Source organism: Sitophilus oryzae, unplaced genomic scaffold (assembly GCF_002938485.1).
Source record: "Sitophilus oryzae breed Bouriz unplaced genomic scaffold, Soryzae_2.0 scaffold_552_pilon_pilon, whole genome shotgun sequence".
Lineage (NCBI taxonomy): Eukaryota > Metazoa > Arthropoda > Insecta > Coleoptera > Curculionidae > Sitophilus > Sitophilus oryzae.
In genome coordinates this window covers 128,741-148,962 of record NW_022147143.1, presented here as the reverse complement: position 1 = coordinate 148,962, position 20,222 = coordinate 128,741, and the positions used below count along the sequence as shown (strand labels likewise).

At 31.2% G+C, this 20,222-nt stretch overlaps 5 protein-coding genes and 1 long non-coding RNA gene across 8 annotated transcripts; 3 read left to right on the top strand and 3 right to left on the bottom strand.

Moving 5' to 3' along the window:
- Window positions 1-1,075: 1,075 nt before the first annotated feature.
- LOC115887139 lies at window positions 1,076-4,693 on the bottom strand. 3 transcript variants are annotated; one of them, XR_004051014.1, is made up of 6 exons: window positions 4,648-4,693; window positions 3,050-3,387; window positions 2,748-2,986; window positions 2,436-2,560; window positions 2,204-2,292; window positions 1,076-1,193 (listed from the first exon to the last, which is right to left on the bottom strand). It is a non-coding gene; the product is annotated as an uncharacterized LOC115887139 (long non-coding RNA). The 3 variants fall into 3 exon arrangements; XR_004051012.1 differs by lacking the exon at window positions 4,648-4,693 and adding an exon at window positions 3,897-4,101 and having other exon boundaries at window positions 3,050-3,483; XR_004051013.1 differs by lacking the exon at window positions 4,648-4,693 and adding an exon at window positions 3,897-4,100.
- An 856-nt stretch (window positions 4,694-5,549) lies between these two features.
- LOC115887145 (alpha-soluble NSF attachment protein) lies at window positions 5,550-7,657 on the top strand. Its single transcript, XM_030906490.1, has 3 exons — window positions 5,550-5,780; window positions 5,877-6,073; window positions 6,161-7,657. Exons 1-3 carry the CDS (start codon window positions 5,692-5,694, stop codon window positions 6,748-6,750), a joined length of 876 nt encoding a protein of 291 aa, XP_030762350.1. The 5' UTR covers window positions 5,550-5,691; the 3' UTR covers window positions 6,751-7,657.
- A 766-nt stretch (window positions 7,658-8,423) lies between these two features.
- On the top strand, window positions 8,424-12,265 carry LOC115887136 (serine protease inhibitor 77Ba). The gene is made up of 7 exons (XM_030906475.1): window positions 8,424-8,929; window positions 9,143-9,246; window positions 9,304-9,706; window positions 9,760-9,977; window positions 11,543-11,746; window positions 11,809-11,947; window positions 12,040-12,265. Exons 1-7 carry the CDS (start codon window positions 8,914-8,916, stop codon window positions 12,171-12,173), a joined length of 1,218 nt encoding a protein of 405 aa, XP_030762335.1. The 5' UTR covers window positions 8,424-8,913; the 3' UTR covers window positions 12,174-12,265.
- Window positions 12,266-13,639: 1,374 nt separating this feature from the next.
- LOC115887133 lies at window positions 13,640-16,395 on the bottom strand. Its single transcript, XM_030906471.1, has 5 exons — window positions 16,120-16,395; window positions 15,403-16,060; window positions 15,091-15,340; window positions 14,888-15,032; window positions 13,640-14,824 (listed from the first exon to the last, which is right to left on the bottom strand). The coding sequence occupies exons 1-5, from the start codon at window positions 16,216-16,218 to the stop codon at window positions 14,450-14,452; spliced, it is 1,527 nt and encodes a 508-aa protein (XP_030762331.1). The 5' UTR covers window positions 16,219-16,395; the 3' UTR covers window positions 13,640-14,449.
- A 231-nt stretch (window positions 16,396-16,626) lies between these two features.
- On the top strand, window positions 16,627-18,253 carry LOC115887134 (mediator of RNA polymerase II transcription subunit 30). Its single transcript, XM_030906472.1, has 5 exons — window positions 16,627-16,929; window positions 16,990-17,130; window positions 17,202-17,345; window positions 17,406-17,611; window positions 17,666-18,253. The coding sequence occupies exons 1-5, from the start codon at window positions 16,851-16,853 to the stop codon at window positions 18,029-18,031; spliced, it is 936 nt and encodes a 311-aa protein (XP_030762332.1). The 5' UTR covers window positions 16,627-16,850; the 3' UTR covers window positions 18,032-18,253.
- A 207-nt stretch (window positions 18,254-18,460) lies between these two features.
- On the bottom strand, window positions 18,461-20,181 carry LOC115887135 (RING finger protein 11). The gene is made up of 3 exons (XM_030906473.1): window positions 19,788-20,181; window positions 19,535-19,729; window positions 18,461-19,477 (listed from the first exon to the last, which is right to left on the bottom strand). The coding sequence occupies exons 1-3, from the start codon at window positions 19,893-19,895 to the stop codon at window positions 19,334-19,336; spliced, it is 447 nt and encodes a 148-aa protein (XP_030762333.1). The 5' UTR covers window positions 19,896-20,181; the 3' UTR covers window positions 18,461-19,333.
- Between the last annotated feature and the right edge of the window lie 41 nt (window positions 20,182-20,222).

The following is a 20,222-nucleotide window of genomic DNA, read 5'->3' as shown; positions in this document are numbered from 1 at the left end:
AAAAACTGTCGTCGCCGGATTTTTTGTTTTTCATTTAATTAAAAAATAAAAAATAAAAGTATTTTTTTTATGTCGTGGCGGATGCGCCAGACTTCAACTAGTATAATATAGTCTTTTATTGAAAGTTTACAACGACCTGCTTGTGATGAACAACTAAAAACTTCTAGAGTGCTTATTTTAATTTTTAAAAGTAGCTCTATGAATACAAATACCACAAAATATAATTTATTCAACAGAACATTGCTTTGAAACCGACTAAATAAACTGAGATAATGATGTAATAATAACTGATAATTTAGTTAGATAATTTAGCGGCTTTTTAATAACGTTTTTAATGAAAAAAGAATCTTTATTACAAAATAAAATTAGCCTTTTTTGAACTGTAATTCCTAATTACATATATAGAAATCCCAAGGGGGACACAGAAATTCACCAAAAAATCTGCTATATACAATAAACCAATTTATGATACAATTTTAAAAACTTAAAAAATTATTAATGATAATAAGATATTATGTCACAGTATTAGTTTATATGTATATTACATTATTTCTTAATATGTATGAAAATTTTTAATTGGAATAACTACCATATAAATTAATATTAGAAAAATGGTACACTCAGATTTACCATATAAACAGTTGAAAGCAATGGACTGTAGACTGCAAGAACATTAAAAACAAAGCTTTAATGTCCTTAAAAAATAATGTATTCATATTGCCACAATCTAGTGATGCTTTTGCGCAAGTGAAATATACCAAAGAACTGTGATAATCTGGAAAATCTACAAAAATATGAAAAGTGTCACAAGTAATATACTACAAAAGTTAGTAAATAAAATACAGATATAAAAATAATTATAACAGCGTAGTCAGTATATTAGAATTGTTACTTGTGTCAACATATGTAAGTCAAATCTAACTAAAAATATGATTGGCAAATAATTATTAACAACAGTAATTAAACTGATCATTTGTTTATATTACCAAAATTTTAAATGAAATTCAAAGCATAATTTTAGAAATGGAGAAATTATCAGCTATATGACTTTTTCTGGAGTACAATGACATTTTAAAGTCTGAAGTTTGTCCAGATTATCAAGTTTTATAACAGTACCAGAATAAAAATAAACTCCTATACATATAGACTCCTTTTGGTATTGAAGCAACAGCCAAAAGCAGCAAAATAAATACCTACAAGTAAAAAAACTATAAGTAACAAGTATTTCTATAAGATAATCAAAAGAGCTGTTTATATAAATATTTGGAAGATATTTAAATTTTAAATTTATTTATTTTTTATTTTTTAACTATTAATAACTTAAAATAAACGTAATCATATCATCAATCAATCAATCAATCATTGAACTATTCAAATAAAATAAAACAAATCTACATATATAAAATGCTAATGTTTATCTGTGTCGTCTCTACTGAAGTAACGACTTGCTCAGAAAGTTGTTTTTTAAAAAGATAGCTAATTGGTCTAAAGTTCAGTACTAATCTTCTAAAAACTGTCGTCGCCAGATTTTTTGTTTTCATTTAATTTAAAAAAATAAATTTTTTTTTTCCTGATGTCGTGGTACAAATAAATATAAAAAATAAAGTTAATCTGCATACAGAATTACAAAATTGAGGTATGTTTAGTTGCATACCCTTTAGAGAAACAATTCCATCGACATTATAATTAATAGACTCTATATTTTATTAACATAATAATTAACTAATGTAACTTAAATTATTAAATATAGCTTTCTAAAAAACACGTAATAATAAATTTTAAATATTGTTTTTTAATAATACTATTTAAAATAGAAAAAAAGATTAGATTAGAAATATATAGAAAAGTATACTTACATTAGTTAATTTTATGTAAATATAATGTGGTCTTTTACTAAAAGTTTACAACGAACCTGCTTATGATAAACAATTAAAAACCACTATATAGATAATTAGTTACTTAATTTAGTTGCTTTAAGAAAAAGATAAGAATAATGTTTTTAATGGAAAAAGATTCTTCATTACAAAATAAAATTAGCCTTTATTAAGTATTTGTAAACTGCAGGTAAATTTTTGCCAATTACTGGCACGAAAGTGTTTACACCGTACCACTACCATACCAGTGTTGGTGTATCAGTAAAACTAGCGTCAGCTACTGGCTACGTGTAAACAAGCCTTAAGTATAAAATTAGAAATGTCCTTACCTTTAAGAAGAATGCTGGTAGTTTTATCAATTATGAGATTTGAAGTCAAGACAATTTACAGCTGCTGTTCCATCAACATGTAGTATTCCCTAAAGTAAAATAAATAAATATTAGCTTTATTGTACTCTAAAACCTGTTTCAAGCTATTAATAATAACTTAAACATAATCATATACATTCAAATCAGGTAGCTATTAGAGTTAAGAAAAATAAACAAAATTATATAAACTTACATGTGTAACAGAACGTTACAACTGTCAGATTGTTACATGAGCTAGGACAATCTAGTTTTACAGCTGTTACATTGTGAGTGTAAGAGAGGACAGAACAGAGGCTTTAGACCATATTGCTGTATTTCCTAAAATAAAAGAATTAATTTCTAGCTTTTCTCATATGATTTAAATGAAATTGTTAATAGTAAATAGAATTATACATAATAAAAAACCATCTATTAAGGTTTACAGCTTTACCAAATATTTTTTTCAATCAAATTAATAACAGCTACTATAATCAGTATTAAGCAAGTAGATATCTATTAAACTTACATTTATAGAAGGAATATTCAGCTGAAGAAAAGTGCTTTCTCATAATGAGCACTGCATTGACCACTTCTAAAATGTCTGCAACTCTCTGGACATCGGACGATTCTGTAGAGTTGGTACTTAAACAAGTACTCGACGGTGATTGGGAGAATCCAAAGAAGCTCTAGGACTAATCACAGGCGTCTTGCAATATTTCATCTGAAATCTTCTTCGATTTAAATGAGCGACGAACTCGAATTATCCTAGAAAAATAGAAAAAAATAATCAGTTAAAAATCTTAAAAGAGAAAAATAAAATAAACTTACTTTAGTTGGTTCTAGGTTGAGTTGGGGTATCCTACCCCGAATTTCTATCCATAAAGAGTATCCGTATCCCGTCCCCTACGCCCTCGAGGTCCAACGCAATACGTGCACGAAATCTCGAAGCTTGGGTGCCAGGTCGTATCCGGCCGAAGCCTCTAGCATTAGAACACCTAGCTTGTAAACCAGAGGGTGGTGACTCCTTGGATACGGCCCTATGCATGCTACATAGGTCATCTAAGGCAGAACATCAAGTTCGGGGGATGATCCAGGTTTCCTCTACGGAAGAAGGCTGCGTCGTGCTCTGGAGCGTCACCCTTTGATCCAATTCGTCGGGACACCATCTGCAAAATTTACTTAAGTAAATTTCATTACCTGCCATCGAGTTAATCAATAACATCCCTGCCGGTTCGTATTGCCGGTGTAGTATTCAATCGCGTCTAAAAAGAAAAGTAAAAACACTGCAAGGCCTTTTTGACACTATATATTAATAACAAAAGATCGAATGAAAACGAGAGATCGATATTTTGACCCCAGAAAGTATATTTCGACCCCAGAAATATGTTATATATATTCCTAAATTAATTTTGATACCATTAACAGTTCGAAAATAAAAAATGAAAAAAAAACCGGCATTAAAATTTTCGCATAATGTGCGACATTTCTCTCTGTAATAAATAATATCCATAACCGTTATAGATATTAAAACAATTTTTTTCTTTAAAACAAATCAAAAACATGGAATTAAAAATATTATTAAGGCAAGAAAAGCGCAGACGCCATGATGGTTACGAGATTGCAAAAAATATTAATACAAATATATTGAAATATTAAGAAAATATCAAGTACTCACTTTTTGCAGAAGCTGAGCGATGCATAAACAAGAATTTACGAACAAACAGTGTACACAAAACTCATTTTTTATAAAAAAAAACACAAAAATTGAAATACCCGTCACGAAGAGATACGGATCTCTGGGTATTCATGGAGACGCCAATTTCCGGAAGTCGTCGTATGACATATGAGTTGACCAATGAGAAGAAAGTCTTTCCATATAGCAAAAGCACAGCCGTCTTAGTTAACAATATTTAATTTTAAATTTATCCACATAGTGGGTTAAATTATTAAAACGTGGGCCAAATTAATGCCTTAATAAAATGATATTGAATATATATTATAATATAATAAGCCTAGAAAAAACTTACTTTTATTGTTATTTCAATATATTAAGAGGCGTTTAAATTTGGTTCTTGAATAATAAGCGGAATATTTTACATCCTATAAAATGGTCAACTTTTCGTATTCTTGTATTAATAATAACAAAGTTGGTCCATTCCATAATTTTGGCGATGAAAACGAAAATAAATTAAATAACTTTATACACCTGAGCATTCGCAAAGGATCAGTACGTGAGTACATTCATATGAATACGTTAATTACTGTAGAATATATCTATTATATTTGGCATGAACACTTATATGGCGCCAGTTTCGCTATATAATACTTAAATACTAATAAATTTTACTTAAAATATGTACCGATGATTTATTATACCAATACAAAATTTGGTTGGATACATATATAAACAAATATTTTGTACTCACTCGTGTAAAGAGAGGCAGCCCCAGCAATCGCATCACCCGCCATTAATAAACAAATATGTCCACAGAAAGATATTCTTTTGATTATGCCCATTGTGTGTGTGCTCCCCCTATCGTCACTGTTGGATTTATATAGGCACCACCCCCTGAAACAATAGAAAGAATTTTTTAATATTAAAAATTCCTTTATTAATTGAAAAGACTAATTTGATTATTTAAAACGCGCGCGCCTACAACAATTAATTAAATAGGAAATTATTTATGTATGTAAAATATCTAGAACAGAATTAAAAATTGAAAAAAATAAACACTACTTATAAACAAGACTTCGACACAAAAGTTGGTATAAATAATGTTAGCAAAACGAACTTTTTTTTATTGTAAAAACAAGGGTAAAACTTGGGTAAAACCCTTATATATAAACAAGGATAAAACACTTATCGTCTTATATTCATTATTTATTGTAAAACCACGGAGGAAGAGAGGGTAGGTAAAACATACAAAACTAGATTTTCAAATATGAAGCCTGCTGAAATGTCAAAGAGGGGTTCAAGCATGGTTCAAGCACGGTTCAAGTATATGGTTCAGGCAGAAAAGATATAGACTTAGTCCATTCCATATCTCTGGGTTCAAGATTATTTTCTAAAGGCTCCAAAATTACATTTGAAATTATGGCTATTTTTGGTAAATATTTTATTGATTTTATCGAATTAAAAAGTACCAAAAAATATACCTCAAATAGGATAAGTATTGTGGCATATAAATATCTTTAAGCAAGATTATTAATTATAGCGGTCTTTTATAAAATATTTCTAAACGTTTGAAATTATTAGGCAACCAGTTAAATTGAATAATGGTTCAGTGTCACCACATTGCCGTTTATTTTTCTATGGTTCACCAGTAACAGGCATGCGTAACAGGAGCATGGATGAAAGAAGTCTATGACAGCAGTCAGCCGTCATTTATCAACAATTTCACTGAACTTTCACTGTTAATTTGTCATTAAAGTGTTCGTGAAATACACGATAATAAATATATTTTTAAATAATGTCAACAAATGAACAAAAAGCTCAGCAATTAATTGCTGAAGCAGAGAAGAAATTAGGCCCGAGAGGATTTTTTGGTTCGCTATTCGGGTACGTGTAACATTAATTTTGACTTGATATCCACTGCCCTACATGATAATTTTTTTGAACTAGTAATCGGTTATTTTAATTACTTATGTTTTCTAGTGGTTCTAATCGTCTCGAAGATGCTGTGGAATGTTTTCAACGTGCTGCTAATTTATTTAAAATGGGCAAGAGTTGGTCTTCAGCTGGTAGTGCTTTCTGTGAAGCAGCCAACTTACATTTGCGGAGTGGATCTCGACATGAGGCTGCTACGAACTATGTTGATGCTGCCAATTGCTATAAAAAATCCGACATTAATGGTAAACATTATTTTATTATTATTTAATAAAAAATCATACTTTATAACTGAAGTTTTATGTTTATACATCACTTTACTTGCTTTGCAGAAGCCGTTAATTGCCTGTTAAAAGCAATAGAAATTTATACGGATATGGGTAAATTTACTATGGCCGCAAAACATCATCAAACTATTGCTGAAATGTATGAAAGTGAAGCGGTTGATCTGGAAAAATCTGTTCAACATTATGAACAAGCTGCTGATTATTTTAGAGGGGAAGAAAGTAATGCATCGGCCAATAAATGTTTATTGAAAGTTGCTCAGTATGCTGCTCAGTTGGAAAATTATGAAAAAGCCATACAAATATACCAAGAAGTAGCTACCTCAGCATTAGAAAGTTCCTTACTTAAATATAGTGCAAAGGAATATTTGTTTAGAGCTGCTCTATGCCATCTGTGTGTTGATGTTTTGAATTCACAACATGCTTTGGAAAGATATATTCAACAATACCCAGCTTTTCAGGATTCCAGAGAATACAAACTTGTTAAGACATTGATTGATCATATTGAAGAGCAAAACGTAGATGGTTATACTGAAGCTGTAAAGGAATATGATTCAATTTCACGTTTAGATCAGTGGTATACAACGATTTTACTTAGAATTAAAAAGCAACTGAATGAAAACCCTGACTTGCGTTAAATCTTAACATTTTATGGATTTGAACTTGTTAATTAATTATATATTTTATTTATTGTTAATTTAGGGTATAGTTTTACTTCATAAACCTATATTAATGGTTACTGTGATTAGGTTACATTTATTTTTGTAAATGTTCTTCCAATGTTTTTCGGTTCTTTTCCATAAGTAATTCTATATAATGAGTTAGCTAATTTAATTAATATGATATAGTGTATTTAGAACCAAATGCATTTTATCATGTTTGGAGTAAAATTGTATTTTACACATTTGCTAACTGCTGCGAAGTATTCTTCGAGATAATATTTTTAATTGAAAATGTTGAAATTGATGCTTTGTGCTATGTACTTCATTTCAACTGATATAATTTTGTTAATGATTTTTTATATAACAGCTTCTAGACAGTAGATATATAGTAATTCAAGTTCTTTAATGTAAAATTTATATATTCATTCGTTTAAGGACCCAAACTTTACCGTTTTACTTTCAGAGTACCTACATTAATAAATAATTTTTTATTATAAGTAATTCGTGGGTTTACAATAAAACTGATTTTATTCCTTTTATTGTCATTGTGTCTAAGCTAGGGTTTAAAGCTAATTAATATTGTATATCACTAATGAAATATTCAATTTTTGAACGTGTACTTGACATATTTCCAGTTTTGTAATATCCATTACTAGTTTAATATAAGTAGCACCATTTTAATATTTCTAATAATTAGAATTAGGGAAACTGCAAATTAATGAACATTATGGTATCTTAGCAAAAAAGCAAACTTGTATTTCTAATCATGTGTTGTAGCCTCGTGTGTATTAGAATTACAGGATCATGTAGTGATTCATTGAAAGACATCAGTTTATGCTGTATATAATCGTAAGCGATAAAATAAAAATTCCATTTGGAAATACCAGTGTTTTCATTTCTAAATACACTTACTAAAATGCATTTTATTAATATTCGCATCATTAGTATGGATCCGCAGTGGCCCACCACACAAATAAAAATTCGAAATAGTAAAAGATATCAAAGTAACAAATACTAATAGATGTTGTCAAACAAGAACCAAATATAATATAACTTAATATTCAATATATCATTAATAAATTCCATAGAAGTAAGAAATATTTTTTGCTAGTCACCAAAATAAAAATGTTTTTGGGTTTGCAAACGCTATTCTAAATAGCTATGTGCATTTTCGGTATACGTTGTTTAGTTTTGCAATTTTTTATTGGAGGAAATCGTCGAGAATCTGCACACTTCATATAACCCATAGGCGTAGTAAAATATAACAGGCTGGTCAACTACTGCCCAACAGCCATTTAATATGTAAATAAATAATGGTAAATTTAATTACTGGTGATTCAAATATTATTATTCTCATTCTTTATTATCTACAAAAATTTCTACTCGTATTCCTTGTAATTTACTTTATTTCTGAAAAATATTATTCAATTAAATGTTGAAAATAATTTAATAAACGTTTATAAACATTACCGATTTATATGATATGACTTATCGACAAAATTATAGCTAAATTTTATGATCGTACATAAAATAAATGTGACCAACAGCTAATTTAGAACGCGATTACAAAGAAAAATTTCCAGTAAGAAATTACGACGTGTTTAGTCATATAGTAAATTCAAATAAAAAATGGTTTAAACACAGCTTCTGTGCTATCTTTGCAACCACCAGTACATTGTACATTGTACGTAATTCTCTTCCAAACTATTCAATGAACGGCACTGATAGTTCAGACTGCAAGTAACTCTTGACTTGTTTAAAGTTGTTTATTATATTTTAATACTGGCGAACGAACAGCCTTCGCTTTTAGATTTGGTTTTTCCCAATCCATTCTCACAACACTGGACTCATCTAGAGTCAGTTTTGTTCCGGCATTCCTATAATCTCGAGTAGGTCACGATTTTATGAGCTATAAAAATTATAGTTGTTTTTGTTTTAAATTCTGTTCGCGGCCAATACGTATGGACTACTTCGAGAGCCAAGAAAAGGTTTTATCTTCCCATATCGTCATGAAGTACCATTTTGTTAACTAGCTAAGTACCTTCAACACCAACGGGTCTGAAACTGGTTTTGTTGGCAAATATTTAAGTGTGATAGTTAATTTTCTTAAGGGCTCTTGCCGAAAAATCTAATCGAATAATGGCTTTCAGCTCATGTAAGTACAAAGTTGCCTATAATTTTTTTACATTTTGGTCTGTTTCGTTAGTTGCCACAGAGCACGCATGCTAATATCAAGACAATATCAATAAGCACAAAGTTCTTCATTAATTTTGAATTGAGAAACCGGATTGCAAATAAGCAATAAATAATCGATCGTCAAAGGTCGATATTTCCTGGCGCATCCACCATTTAATCCACTTCTTTGCAGTTCTGTTGTATGGCATTCCGATTTTATGCGCCACTCCAGTTTTTATGCAAGAAAAATTTAACATAGCCGAGTCAGTTAACAAATTCTCAGTTGACCTCCTTGCGGTAAGAAGTTTCCTTTGTATGAAATAATGCATTTTAGTAATTTAATATAACCTTTAGGCTACAGATCAGAAAGCCAGCGATAATATAAACATAGCATTGTCTCCGTTCACGATATGGACTCTTCTGAGCATAATATCCGAGGGGGCCGTCGGTGCAACAGCAGATCAGATAGAGAAAGCATTAAGGCTACCGGAAAATAAAAACGTCGTCAGAGATTCGTATCAGCGTTTGTCGCAAAAGCTGCAACAAAAGTCTGATGGCGCGGAGTTCGATACTTCAAGCGCTATATTTGTAAAAGAAAAATTCCAGCTGAGAGAAAAATTCAAGAGCGTGGCCAAGCAGTTTTATAATACAACCACCCAACAAGTCAATTTTGATAACGCTGATGTAGCTTCAAATATTATTAATAAGTACATTGCTGCTGCTACGAATAATCGAATTACAGAATTAGTTTATCCCAGTAAGTGAGGCGCACTTTAAATTTCAACTAGTGTACTTAAAATTTTATTTCAGAGGATCTTCAGAACGCACATTTGTTTTTGACAACGACCATGTATTTCAAAGGGCAATGGCAAGTGCCTTTCAATAAAACAGCGACAAAAAGCAGCAGTTTTTACGATGAAAAGAAAAATAAAATTGGAAATGTTCAAATGATGTATCAGTCATATCCTTACCCTTATGGTCGTATCGATGGTCTGAAAATATTTGCCCTGGAGATTCCTTACGGCTATGTATGTACAGGGTGGTTCAAATTCGACGCTTTTAAATGGAAACACGCTTTTCTATAGGAGATAGACGAAAACTAATATCGGTGTCTGGAGCTCAATTTTCATCAAAAACATGATGGTGAAAACCGCACATCAATATCTGTTACCGTTTCGGAGTTACGGGGTGTTTTTCAAAAATATGCATTTTTAACAAATCGCTGTAACTTTTTTGCTATAGAGAATTTTGTATTTTTATGAAAACATTTCCAAAGCACCTTTTTACGTAGAATTTAATGGTTTAAGTATAATTTTTTTAAAATTAATAAGTTAAGAATTATCAATAGAAAATTTGATTTTTTATATCGGACATCCTGTATATTTTTAATTTATTGAAAAGAATTTAAAATTACCTTTCCAAAAATATAACACACTTGATATTTTGCTCGATGCCTCTTCGAGATATAAAGTATATAAAAATTCGCCCGCTTTAAATAAGTAGGCTTTGAACGGCACCGGCTGTAATGCAAAAAAATTCTAGCTGTGAGCATCAATTAAAACGAAAATAATATTTGCTATGAGAGATGCAGAATTTTATAACAATTTAAAATATATTTAACCAACATCAACACATTTAAACTATATCTAATAACAATAAAAATAAATAGCAAACCAAGACATGAGATTTTGCTACAGGTGTTCGACATATCGACCGTCTTCTGTTATGGACAGACGGGGCAGTTTTTGAACATTTCTCGCGGAATTCATTAACTCAGTAGGGGTGAAAGATACCCTCTCATAACTGCCAAGTATTTCTAATTTTTGTCTAGATTATACGGAAGAATAAGGAACCTTTATTCTTCCGCTCTTCTATGGGCACTAAGTCAGGCGCCCTCGACGGCCAACGGCTGGGATCTTGGTTAGCTATCCAATTATTCTTGAAATTGGCTGCAAATATTTGCTGATAACTTCAGCGTTCAGAGGCGGTGCGTCGTTTTGCTGGAAAAATATGTTTTCGAGTTCCATTAAGGGCATATCATCAATAAGGGGTCCAAAGCCTACTAATTAAAAGTGGCGAAAAATTCTGTATTTCGAAGGAGATTATAACAAAATATCAAGTGTGCTATATTTTTGGAAAGGTAATTTTAAATTCTTTTCTGTTAATTAAAAATATAGAGGGTGTCCCAAATAAAAAATCATTTTTTCTGTTGATAACTTTTAAATTATTAATTTTAAAAAAATTATACTTAAACCATTAAATTCTACGTAAAAAGGTGCTTTGGAAATGTTTTCACAGAAATACAAAATTTTCCATAGCAAAAAAGTTACAGCGATTTGTTAAAAATGCACATTTTTGAAAAACACCCCGTAACTCCGAAACGGTAACAGATATTGATGTGCGGTTTTCACCATCATGTTTTTGATGAAAATTGAGCTCCAGACACCGATATTAGTTTTCGTCTATCTCCTATAGAAAAGGGTGTTTCCATTTAAAAGCATCGAATTTGACCCACCCTGTACAGTGTAAATATTTTATTTCCTAAAGCACTTAGCAAGGTAACTTTTAATAAACATACTTTATTTAATTTTAGGATGACCTTTTCTCCATGCTCATACTTCTCCCAAGAAGCACGCAAACATTAAGAGGCCTTCTGAATTCGTTAAAAGAGGAATCCATCACAGACATCCTAGCATTTCTTCAAAAAAGTCGTCAAATGTTCGATGACAATGTTCATGTCTATATACCAAAAATGAAAATATCATCAGATTTTAATTTAGACCCAGCTTTGCATGACGTAAGACAAATGAAATGTCTTTTAATAAAATTTAAATCATAAAAACATCATTTCTATTAAAGATGGGCATCAGAGATCTCTTCGACTCACAGCAGGCAGATTTATTAGGAATGTTTGACCAATACTTGTATGTATCTAGGATTATTCAAAAAGCTGAAATTGAGCTTGATGAGGAAGGTACAGTGGCCAGCGCAGCAGGAGGTACACAATATTATACTAATAAAATTGTATCTCTTCTATTTACAACATTCTTTTAAAATATAAACTTGACATGACATTTCTATTGCTTTTAGGTTCCGTTTTCCTCAACAGAAGTCCGCCACCACGTTTCTTAGCTAACAGGCCATTTTTATATTTCATAATTCACAAAGTGAGTGGAACTGTTGTGTTTTCAGGCAGAGTTAGTAATCCTAATGCACTTGGTTAAGCAGATCTGTGTTAAATTATATGAATAAATTATTTTTTGTTGTATTTTCATTTGCGTTCGACAGAAAATATAAAAATAATGGTTGTACATTTCTTCAACTTTATTATTAAACTGTATAAAAATAAATATACTTTATAATATTCACGCTCATATTAACAAAAAAAGGTATATGTATATTGCACATTTCTTAAATACACAATCAAAAATTTGACTCCAAAAATGATAGATGGAATCGTACCAGGAATTCTTAGGTTTAAACTAAAACAATTTTAAATATCTCAAGGACACCCTGTAGACAAAAATGACCAATAATACAGGATGCCTGGAAGGAACAAAGACACATCAACCGCATATCCCACGAAGAAAATAAAATGGGTAGGAATAAAGGGATTTTATAAAGATATGTGTTACCATGATACATGGGCATAAATGCCTTGGGAATTTAAACTGTAAACTTATTCTTAAACAAATATACAGGGTGGTCCGAACTGTATTCCAGAAAATTTGGCAGCATATTCTGCAGATAAAAATAAGTAAAAAAGTTCGTGTATGACAGATGGAATCGTACCAGAGATTCTTAGGTTTAAAATAAAATAATTTCAAATTTCTCAACGACACCTTGTAGAAAGAAATGACCAATAATACGGGATGCCTGGAAGGAACAAAGTAACATCAACCGTATATTCCACGAAAAAAATAAAATTGGTAGGAATAAAGGAATTTTATACGTGTTTTATACGGAATTTAAACTTATTCCATCATTTTCATCAGAAATACCCTATAGGGTGTTTCAAAAAGCATGTGCCCTCTCTCGTGGGGAGATTCCTCTCGTAAAAATAAGATGTATTTTTTTAATATTAACATAGGTCCGATTCTGCTTTGTTTCGTAGCTACAGGATGTTAAAGTCTTAATAATCTTTTGATTTATTACAATTTTCTTCCAAGTGCTTTTAGCGATTTGAATGAAATTTTGAGGGTAGAACTTACTGTGAGTGCTAAATATTTTAATGGTAAAAAAATATCGACATATTCACCAGGGACGTGAATATAGGTTATCATCCCTGGAATATTTGTCTAAAAAAAAATATGTGCGCCACTGACTTTTTTTCCTCTTTTTAACAAAATTATGTAGACCTCTAAATGCTGATTAGAAGTTATCTCTTGATATTTTGTCGATTTTGGTCTCCTTGATGAGATAAATGCAATTTAATTAATTTGCCTTACCCCAATTGTAATGGCAACTTTTAAAAACATTTAATATTATTTATTTGCCAAAATGTTATAAGTACTCATTGATTTCTCAACAAAAAATATGAAAAAAAGTTCCTATAAACATGGGTGCGGAAATGTATATTTTTAAAGTTACAGGATGTTAAAACTAGGCCTTTTGTAAATATCTTAAATACCATTATTTTTTTGGGGAATTTGCTGTAGGTAGCACTGTACATCAGTGTTATAAATTTTAATAAAATTTAGTAATAAATTAGATTAAATAGATAATTTTTTAATTTTATTTTAATTATATTAATTGTAGTTAATAAGACTGCGTTTATCACATCGAGGAGATTGAAATGGACAAAATGTCAAGATACAACTTGTAATTGGCATTAATGGATAAACAAGAGGAAAAAATTAGTGTCGCGCGCCAATTTTTTTTTAGAAAAATATTCCAGTGATAACTCATATGCACGTACCTGGTGAATATGTGGATATTTTTTTACCATTAAAATATTTAGCACTTACAGTAAGTTCTACACTCAAAATTTCATTCGAATGCTAAAAGCACTTGGAAGAAAATTATAATTGAAAGAAAAATGACTAACCTCCGGTATCTACGAAACAAAGCAGCATCAGACCCATGTTGATATAAAAAATAAATCTTATTTTACGTGAGGAATCTCCCCACGGCAATCTCCCCAAGATGGCACGTGTTTTTTGAAACACCCTGTATATATAGAATAAAAAAATCGATAACAAAGGTAAGAAGAAAAAAATGTAGAATGTTCAGTTCAAGAATACTACCAGTTCCGTTGTATAAAAAGTAATTGATATACATAAAACATAATAATTTTAGTATTTCCGCTCAGTACTTAAAAAATAATAAGTGATATTTACAAGCCTATTTGGTATATCAAAATTAATACTAAAATTATGTAGTGCAATTTCTTCTACAAAAACAAACTGCTATTACATTCTCTATCTCAAAGTGAAAACTAAACGCTCAAAGATGCCTTTAAGACTAGAACTAACAAAATCACTGCATTTCCAAACAAAGGCTACTGTACAATATAATCTTTATAATTTTTTAAGGACTTCATTTGCTTCTTTAATTGTTTTATTAAATCTAAAGGCTGTACTAAAATTGATATGTCTCTGCCGACAGAATTGAGTCTGTCTCTAACTTGGTTTTTCTTAAAGAATAAGTTTAGAGGCCGCCCGTTAATTTCCGTAAGTACCCAATTAGTAAGAGTTGTACCGTCGCAGGATTTGGTCCTAGCAGTTAGACCGTGCCTGGCAGCCAAACTGTTTTCTTGCACCGTCTGTATAACTGCAGTATTGTTTTCTTGAATGATGCCCAGCGATTGCCCTTCACACTCCTTGTGTATCACAAATACCCTTCCATATGGGACTCGTTTAATTACGACGCTTACCTACGAAAACATTATCATTTGCTATACACATTCTTTGAACCTAAAATATTAATACAAGCATACATATAGGCCACAATAACGCGACTGCAGTATTTCTTGAGCAAAAGCAGCGGATCCAACAGTTATCCCTTCTATACTTAAGAGGCGATCGCCAATATGAAGAGCATTATACAACATAGGATATTCTTTTTGCTTCCATCCACAGATCCTAATAAAATAAAATAAAAACTGATATGTTGACACATTTGTTAGAGACTGTATCATACCACACAGAATTAAATGCATCCACAAAGCCAATCGAACTAATACAGTCATTCTTTCTAAGCTGTAATCTTACACCTGTAGGATGCATCATTTCTTTTTCTAACATTAAAACTTGCTGCTCCCTCAGCGTGGTTGGACGCGGTACTGACTGTAAGATTCTGGGAGAACAACTAGCCGACCTTTCTAAAACTCTATTTGCTAAACTCGGTTCTCTAACTGTGTGCTGAATTTGATTCATTCTACTGGACGGACCTGAAACAAGAACAATTTCTCACAAGAACTTTTTAGACAATTTAATTCATGAAAAAACTTACCTGGCACTTGAAATAAATGCTCATAATGTACATTATTTGATGATAATGAATTAGCTGCCCCAATAACATGGTGTAATTGATCGAAATTAAAAATACGAGCACTAGCTGCTCCAGCACTGCGCGGTTCATGTGGAGTTATACTTGTTCTTTGAATCGTCGCTCTACTTTGAGAATCAGATCTTTGCCGCTCGTAACATAATATATTTATTCTTTCTCTCGCAGGGGCTCCTTCGTTATCTGACGTTTCTATTCCTGGTAAAACTTCTGCTGGAGTTTCTGGAGGGGGCGGTAATGGTGATGTTGGATCACGGGTAGCCAATAATAGAACATTAGACGGTTTTTCTGGCAATTTAGTATATACATTTTCTTTAGGACTGAGTAATTTCAATTCAAATAACTTGGCTTTGAGACCTTCTACCCAATCCAACATTTGTTCCCATGTGGGAGCTGCTAATCTGACTACTTCACTACTTAATGTTAGGACAAATTCGTATTCTTGATCTTGGGCACAAATTGTCGGTGATATATGCTGGACATGATTTAAACAGACGAACCATTCTGGTTTATGGAATACGGCCAGTTTACTATCTGTGTATGATTCAAGATATGCATCTGTATCATCGTGAATACAAAATACAACCCAAAGTTTCTCGCGTTTCTATAAAATGTTATAGCGTAAGCATAAAATGAATATTAATATTCTATCACTACACCCACCTTTTTAGTAGTGTTTGTTGAGATTTTCTTAAGCCATGTATTTTTATGGATTTCTCGGAACATTGGGTTTTCAAACGGTTGAGGTGATTGCCGTGCCATGTCTCGGGATTAATCCCATAAGAGCCCAATATCATAAAATATAAAGTTTTAAATCAAATACAAACATTTCCACACTTCTCATTTATTTCCCTTTATTAACGTGTCCATATAAATTTCTTATTCAAAAATATAATTAATATAAGCCACAGATAAACAAAAACAAATACCTCAAAATAATTTTTATATTTCAAAACTTTTGACAGTTGACAGGTTTATGCACGGTTTTAAGCTGTGGTTTAAGAGAATTCTGCTACAAAAAGTTCTCCATTCTCGACACTGTGCATCGATCAATACTGAAAATACAAATATATAGATGGCGATAGCGGTACAAGGACACTAGTGCCGACTAGTGACTTTAAGGACACTTACTATATCAAATTTGATATATGAAGTATATCTTTTATATATGATACTCTAGCCTTGATTATTGTAAACATGGGTACTAGTGCTGTGCAATACCCTTTCTAATCGGCTGTCACAAATATTGTTTTTTTATTGCTAACCTAAAAACCTCTGCTAAAAACCTAAAAACACGGAACATAACATTCTGATAACATGCCTAAAAACAGTTATAGCAGTAACGTTTTGATGTAAATAAATGTTGCAAGGATTTATTGTATATTAATTTGAAAATGGCTGCACCACCTCATCACTTTATGCAAAACTTAAATAACAGCAGTCAAGGAGCGCTTAGAAATTGTTTCGATCCAGGTAAGTTTGTCGTTCAAACTGTTGTCTCCATCATCTTCTAATTCTGAAGTATCGTTTTAGGTTCCTTACAAAATACGCTTGGAGCTGGGACAATGCAAAACCAAATGGCTGGGCAGATGCCCCAATTAGGCACTGCCATGATGGGTCAAATGAACAACCCTATGAATGGCCCAATGACTTCGATAACTGCACCAATGAATGGTATTTATTCCTCATTTTCTAATTATTTATTTTAATTCCAATATTTTCTAAACTTAAGTAATGTTGTTTAGGTCCTATACAAAACCCATTAACACCAAATATTCAAAATGCTATCCCTAATCAAATGGGTGGAGCTGAACTAGGAGCACCTATGGTTGTACAAATGAATAACCCCATGAATGGAGCTATGAGTCCTATAAATACTCAAATGAATGGTTAGTTAATTTCCTTTTTCTCCATGAATATTTGTATTATTGTTATTCACTTTCAATTAGAATTCAATCCAAGTTTGAATCATCATGAAATGCCTCAATCACAGGCATCTGGCGTTACTCCCACACCGCCTTCTGCTCATATTCCTCAACAACAGCAACAGTCCAAGGAATTTAACACGGCCTCCTTATGTCGATTAGGTCAAGAAACAGTTCAAGATATTGTCAGTAGAACTCAAGAAGTATTCCAAACACTAAAAACTATTCAAGTAATATTTTACATCCAGTCTGTTTCTTACTGTAACTATTTTTGATATTTTTAGCCTCCTGCAGGTACTAGTCAATCCTCCACAGCCAGTAATGAGAAAAAAGCTAAAGTTCAAGAATTGTTGCGTACAATCAGAGTCCTTTTTAAGCGTCTGCGGTTAATTTACGAAAAATGTAATGAAAATTGTCAGATACAGGGCATGGAATATACACATATTGAAAGTCTTATTCCGTTTAAAGATGAATTGGATCCTAAACATGAGGAGAAAAAAAATTCAGAGGCATATCGTTCTGCTTGTGAGGAGAGCAAAGAGGTAATGGAACAAGTGGTTCTAAAGAATAAGCAGTTGAAAGAAATCATTGACCATCTGAGACGTATTGTTTGGGAGATTAATACGATGTTAACAATGAGGAAATCCTAGCGCTTCTTGTCAGAATACTGAGGATATTCAGTATTCTGTTGTGCTGTTTAATTTGTTACATTAAAACATTGTTTATTTTCAGTTAACAGTATCATGTTCTTCTATGTCAAAATACAAGTTATAGCCGGAATAGTACTTAAGAGCAAGGGAACCCTTATAAATTGTTTTGTCTTGATTTCTGAAACCTGTATTAAAGTGATCAATAATAATAATAATTAATAATTGTTATTGTTATTCACCCTTTTCTTTGTTCTTATTTTTTTTATGCGCTTATGACAGGGTCCGAAAATTCTCATTATGTTTTAGTTCAAGTTACTAGAGTAAATAAAAAGGTTAATTATATGTTTTTTAAATTTTCTTTCTTATATATAGTACGAAGCCAAACGAGGTTTAAATAAATAATATTCTATTTATTAAATTATAAAGCTCTAAACTTTAATATCGTTTATTGCAAAATTGGATATTAATGTATATACCTATATAAACCCATATAAGGAACGGATAAAAAGCAAAGCAGCTGATAAATCCTCTAACATTATTATATAGGTTTATTGAACATTACAATAATTCTACAGGTGACAACATAATCACTTTGCTTTTAAACTCTATATCTTGGATAAAATAAGTTTTAATAGTTACTTATATTTTGATTTATAAATATTACACAAGAACTATCACCATCTAAAATGACTATTTTTTTTTATTTTACTTTTTGAACACGCACTTTCAAACCTGTAATTTTTTTCACTTATGGGAAATAATAGCCCTAATATTATGTCAGAATTAGTACGTTCCTTATTCTCTGAAACAAATATACATACGAATCTAAAATATAAAAATTATTTTCTAAACTATATATTATTTTTTTTTGTTTTTGGATAATTTTAAACTCCAAAATTTGTTAAGTATAATTATTTTAGAAATAAACAATTTTCACAGCCACACAAAAATTATACATTCGTGCCAACAGGAAATCCAGATCACAGTATTTACTATATAACACTACAAATTTATTACAAATAGAAAGGCAAATCTGAAGAGTTTTTGTTTAGTGATGTTGGATAATATCGCAACCTTTAAACAATGCATATATCATTATATTGATACATCTAGTTTAAAGAAATGTGACGCGCTATAGATGCACTCATAGAAATATATAAAGTTATTTTATATCAGTGATTTAAAAATAATTATATTTTCTGTGAGGACCAGCAAAGCCACTCAAGAGGACAAAATTTAACAGATTTGCCTACTAATATGTATTTGATACTCAAAATTATTCTATACAAAAGGCACTGTCCTTCAATTGGTCTCGTAGCTAGTGAGTAAAGCAGCATCAACAGGCTCCATGCAGCTGGGACATGTAAGACTCCGCATGAGCCAATCATCAATGCATGTCATATGATAGGTGTGCATACAAGGAAGATAGCGAAGTGCATCTCCTACCTAAATATCAATATTTCAAATCAGCTATAAATGATATTACACAACAAATTCACTAACCATAAATTCACCCATACATATAACACATTCTCGTATTTTTTTACATCCATCATATTTTCCAGTTGGAAGATGTTGAATCAGTCCGATACGTTTTGCAATTTTAATTTGCTCTTCTTCTGTTAACTGTGTTACAGATCTTGTAACACTAGGTGAAGGATGATATAAAGGAGGGGGAACTTGCACAGATAAGGCTTCCTATAATAAAATATAGCTAATTCCTGGAGCAAGATATTTTGTTTATTCTTGTATTTACCTGATAACTTGGTAATCCAACAGGATCTGAAGATGCCTCTCTAATACTATCACTTCCCCTTAGAAGAGATATATCATCTGTTGTAGATCTCTTCAAGCAATTGCCCATTTTTATATTGTTATAATATGCTTATATTGCATTTATTTACAAATGTGATTAACTACCTCCATCATGATTTTGTCAGAACAAAACCCTTCAAACGCATATTAGAAATGGTCTTAATTATTCTCCTAAGCAAATCTATCATTTATTAGATATTAGACGGACATCTAGTAGAACTTTCTAATTTTCTAAATTATTTTTACGAAGAAAATCGAGGAAAACAAAGAGACTCGCTGGTATTGACACACCATATGACTTTGACAGTTGTCCAACAACATTTTTAGTTTGTAACTTTCACTAATCAATCGCCTGTTTTCAAACCTCTTCTTTGGT

Coding starts and splice junctions, on each gene's coding strand:
- LOC115887145 (XM_030906490.1), top strand. CDS start 5,692: ATGTCAACAAATGAACAAAAAGCTCAGCAATTAATTGCTGAAGCAGAG. Junction 5,781..5,876: donor TTTTTTGGTTCGCTATTCGG/GTACGTGTAACA, acceptor TATGTTTTCTAG/TGGTTCTAATCGTCTCGAAG. Junction 6,074..6,160: donor TAAAAAATCCGACATTAATG/GTAAACATTATT, acceptor CTTGCTTTGCAG/AAGCCGTTAATTGCCTGTTA.
- LOC115887136 (XM_030906475.1), top strand. Junction 9,707..9,759: donor TACAGAATTAGTTTATCCCA/GTAAGTGAGGCG, acceptor ATTTTATTTCAG/AGGATCTTCAGAACGCACAT. Junction 11,948..12,039: donor AGTGGCCAGCGCAGCAGGAG/GTACACAATATT, acceptor TATTGCTTTTAG/GTTCCGTTTTCCTCAACAGA.
- LOC115887133 (XM_030906471.1), bottom strand. CDS start 16,218: ATGGCACGGCAATCACCTCAACCGTTTGAAAACCCAATGTTCCGAGAA. Junction 15,341..15,402: donor GCATTTATTTCAAGTGCCAG/GTAAGTTTTTTC, acceptor TTCTTGTTTCAG/GTCCGTCCAGTAGAATGAAT. Junction 14,825..14,887: donor CGCGTTATTGTGGCCTATAT/GTATGCTTGTAT, acceptor ATGTTTTCGTAG/GTAAGCGTCGTAATTAAACG.
- LOC115887134 (XM_030906472.1), top strand. CDS start 16,851: ATGGCTGCACCACCTCATCACTTTATGCAAAACTTAAATAACAGCAGT. Junction 17,346..17,405: donor TATAAATACTCAAATGAATG/GTTAGTTAATTT, acceptor ACTTTCAATTAG/AATTCAATCCAAGTTTGAAT. Junction 17,612..17,665: donor AAACACTAAAAACTATTCAA/GTAATATTTTAC, acceptor TGATATTTTTAG/CCTCCTGCAGGTACTAGTCA.
- LOC115887135 (XM_030906473.1), bottom strand. CDS start 19,895: ATGGGCAATTGCTTGAAGAGATCTACAACAGATGATATATCTCTTCTA. Junction 19,730..19,787: donor TTGGATTACCAAGTTATCAG/GTAAATACAAGA, acceptor ATTTTATTATAG/GAAGCCTTATCTGTGCAAGT. Junction 19,478..19,534: donor TATGTATGGGTGAATTTATG/GTTAGTGAATTT, acceptor ATTGATATTTAG/GTAGGAGATGCACTTCGCTA.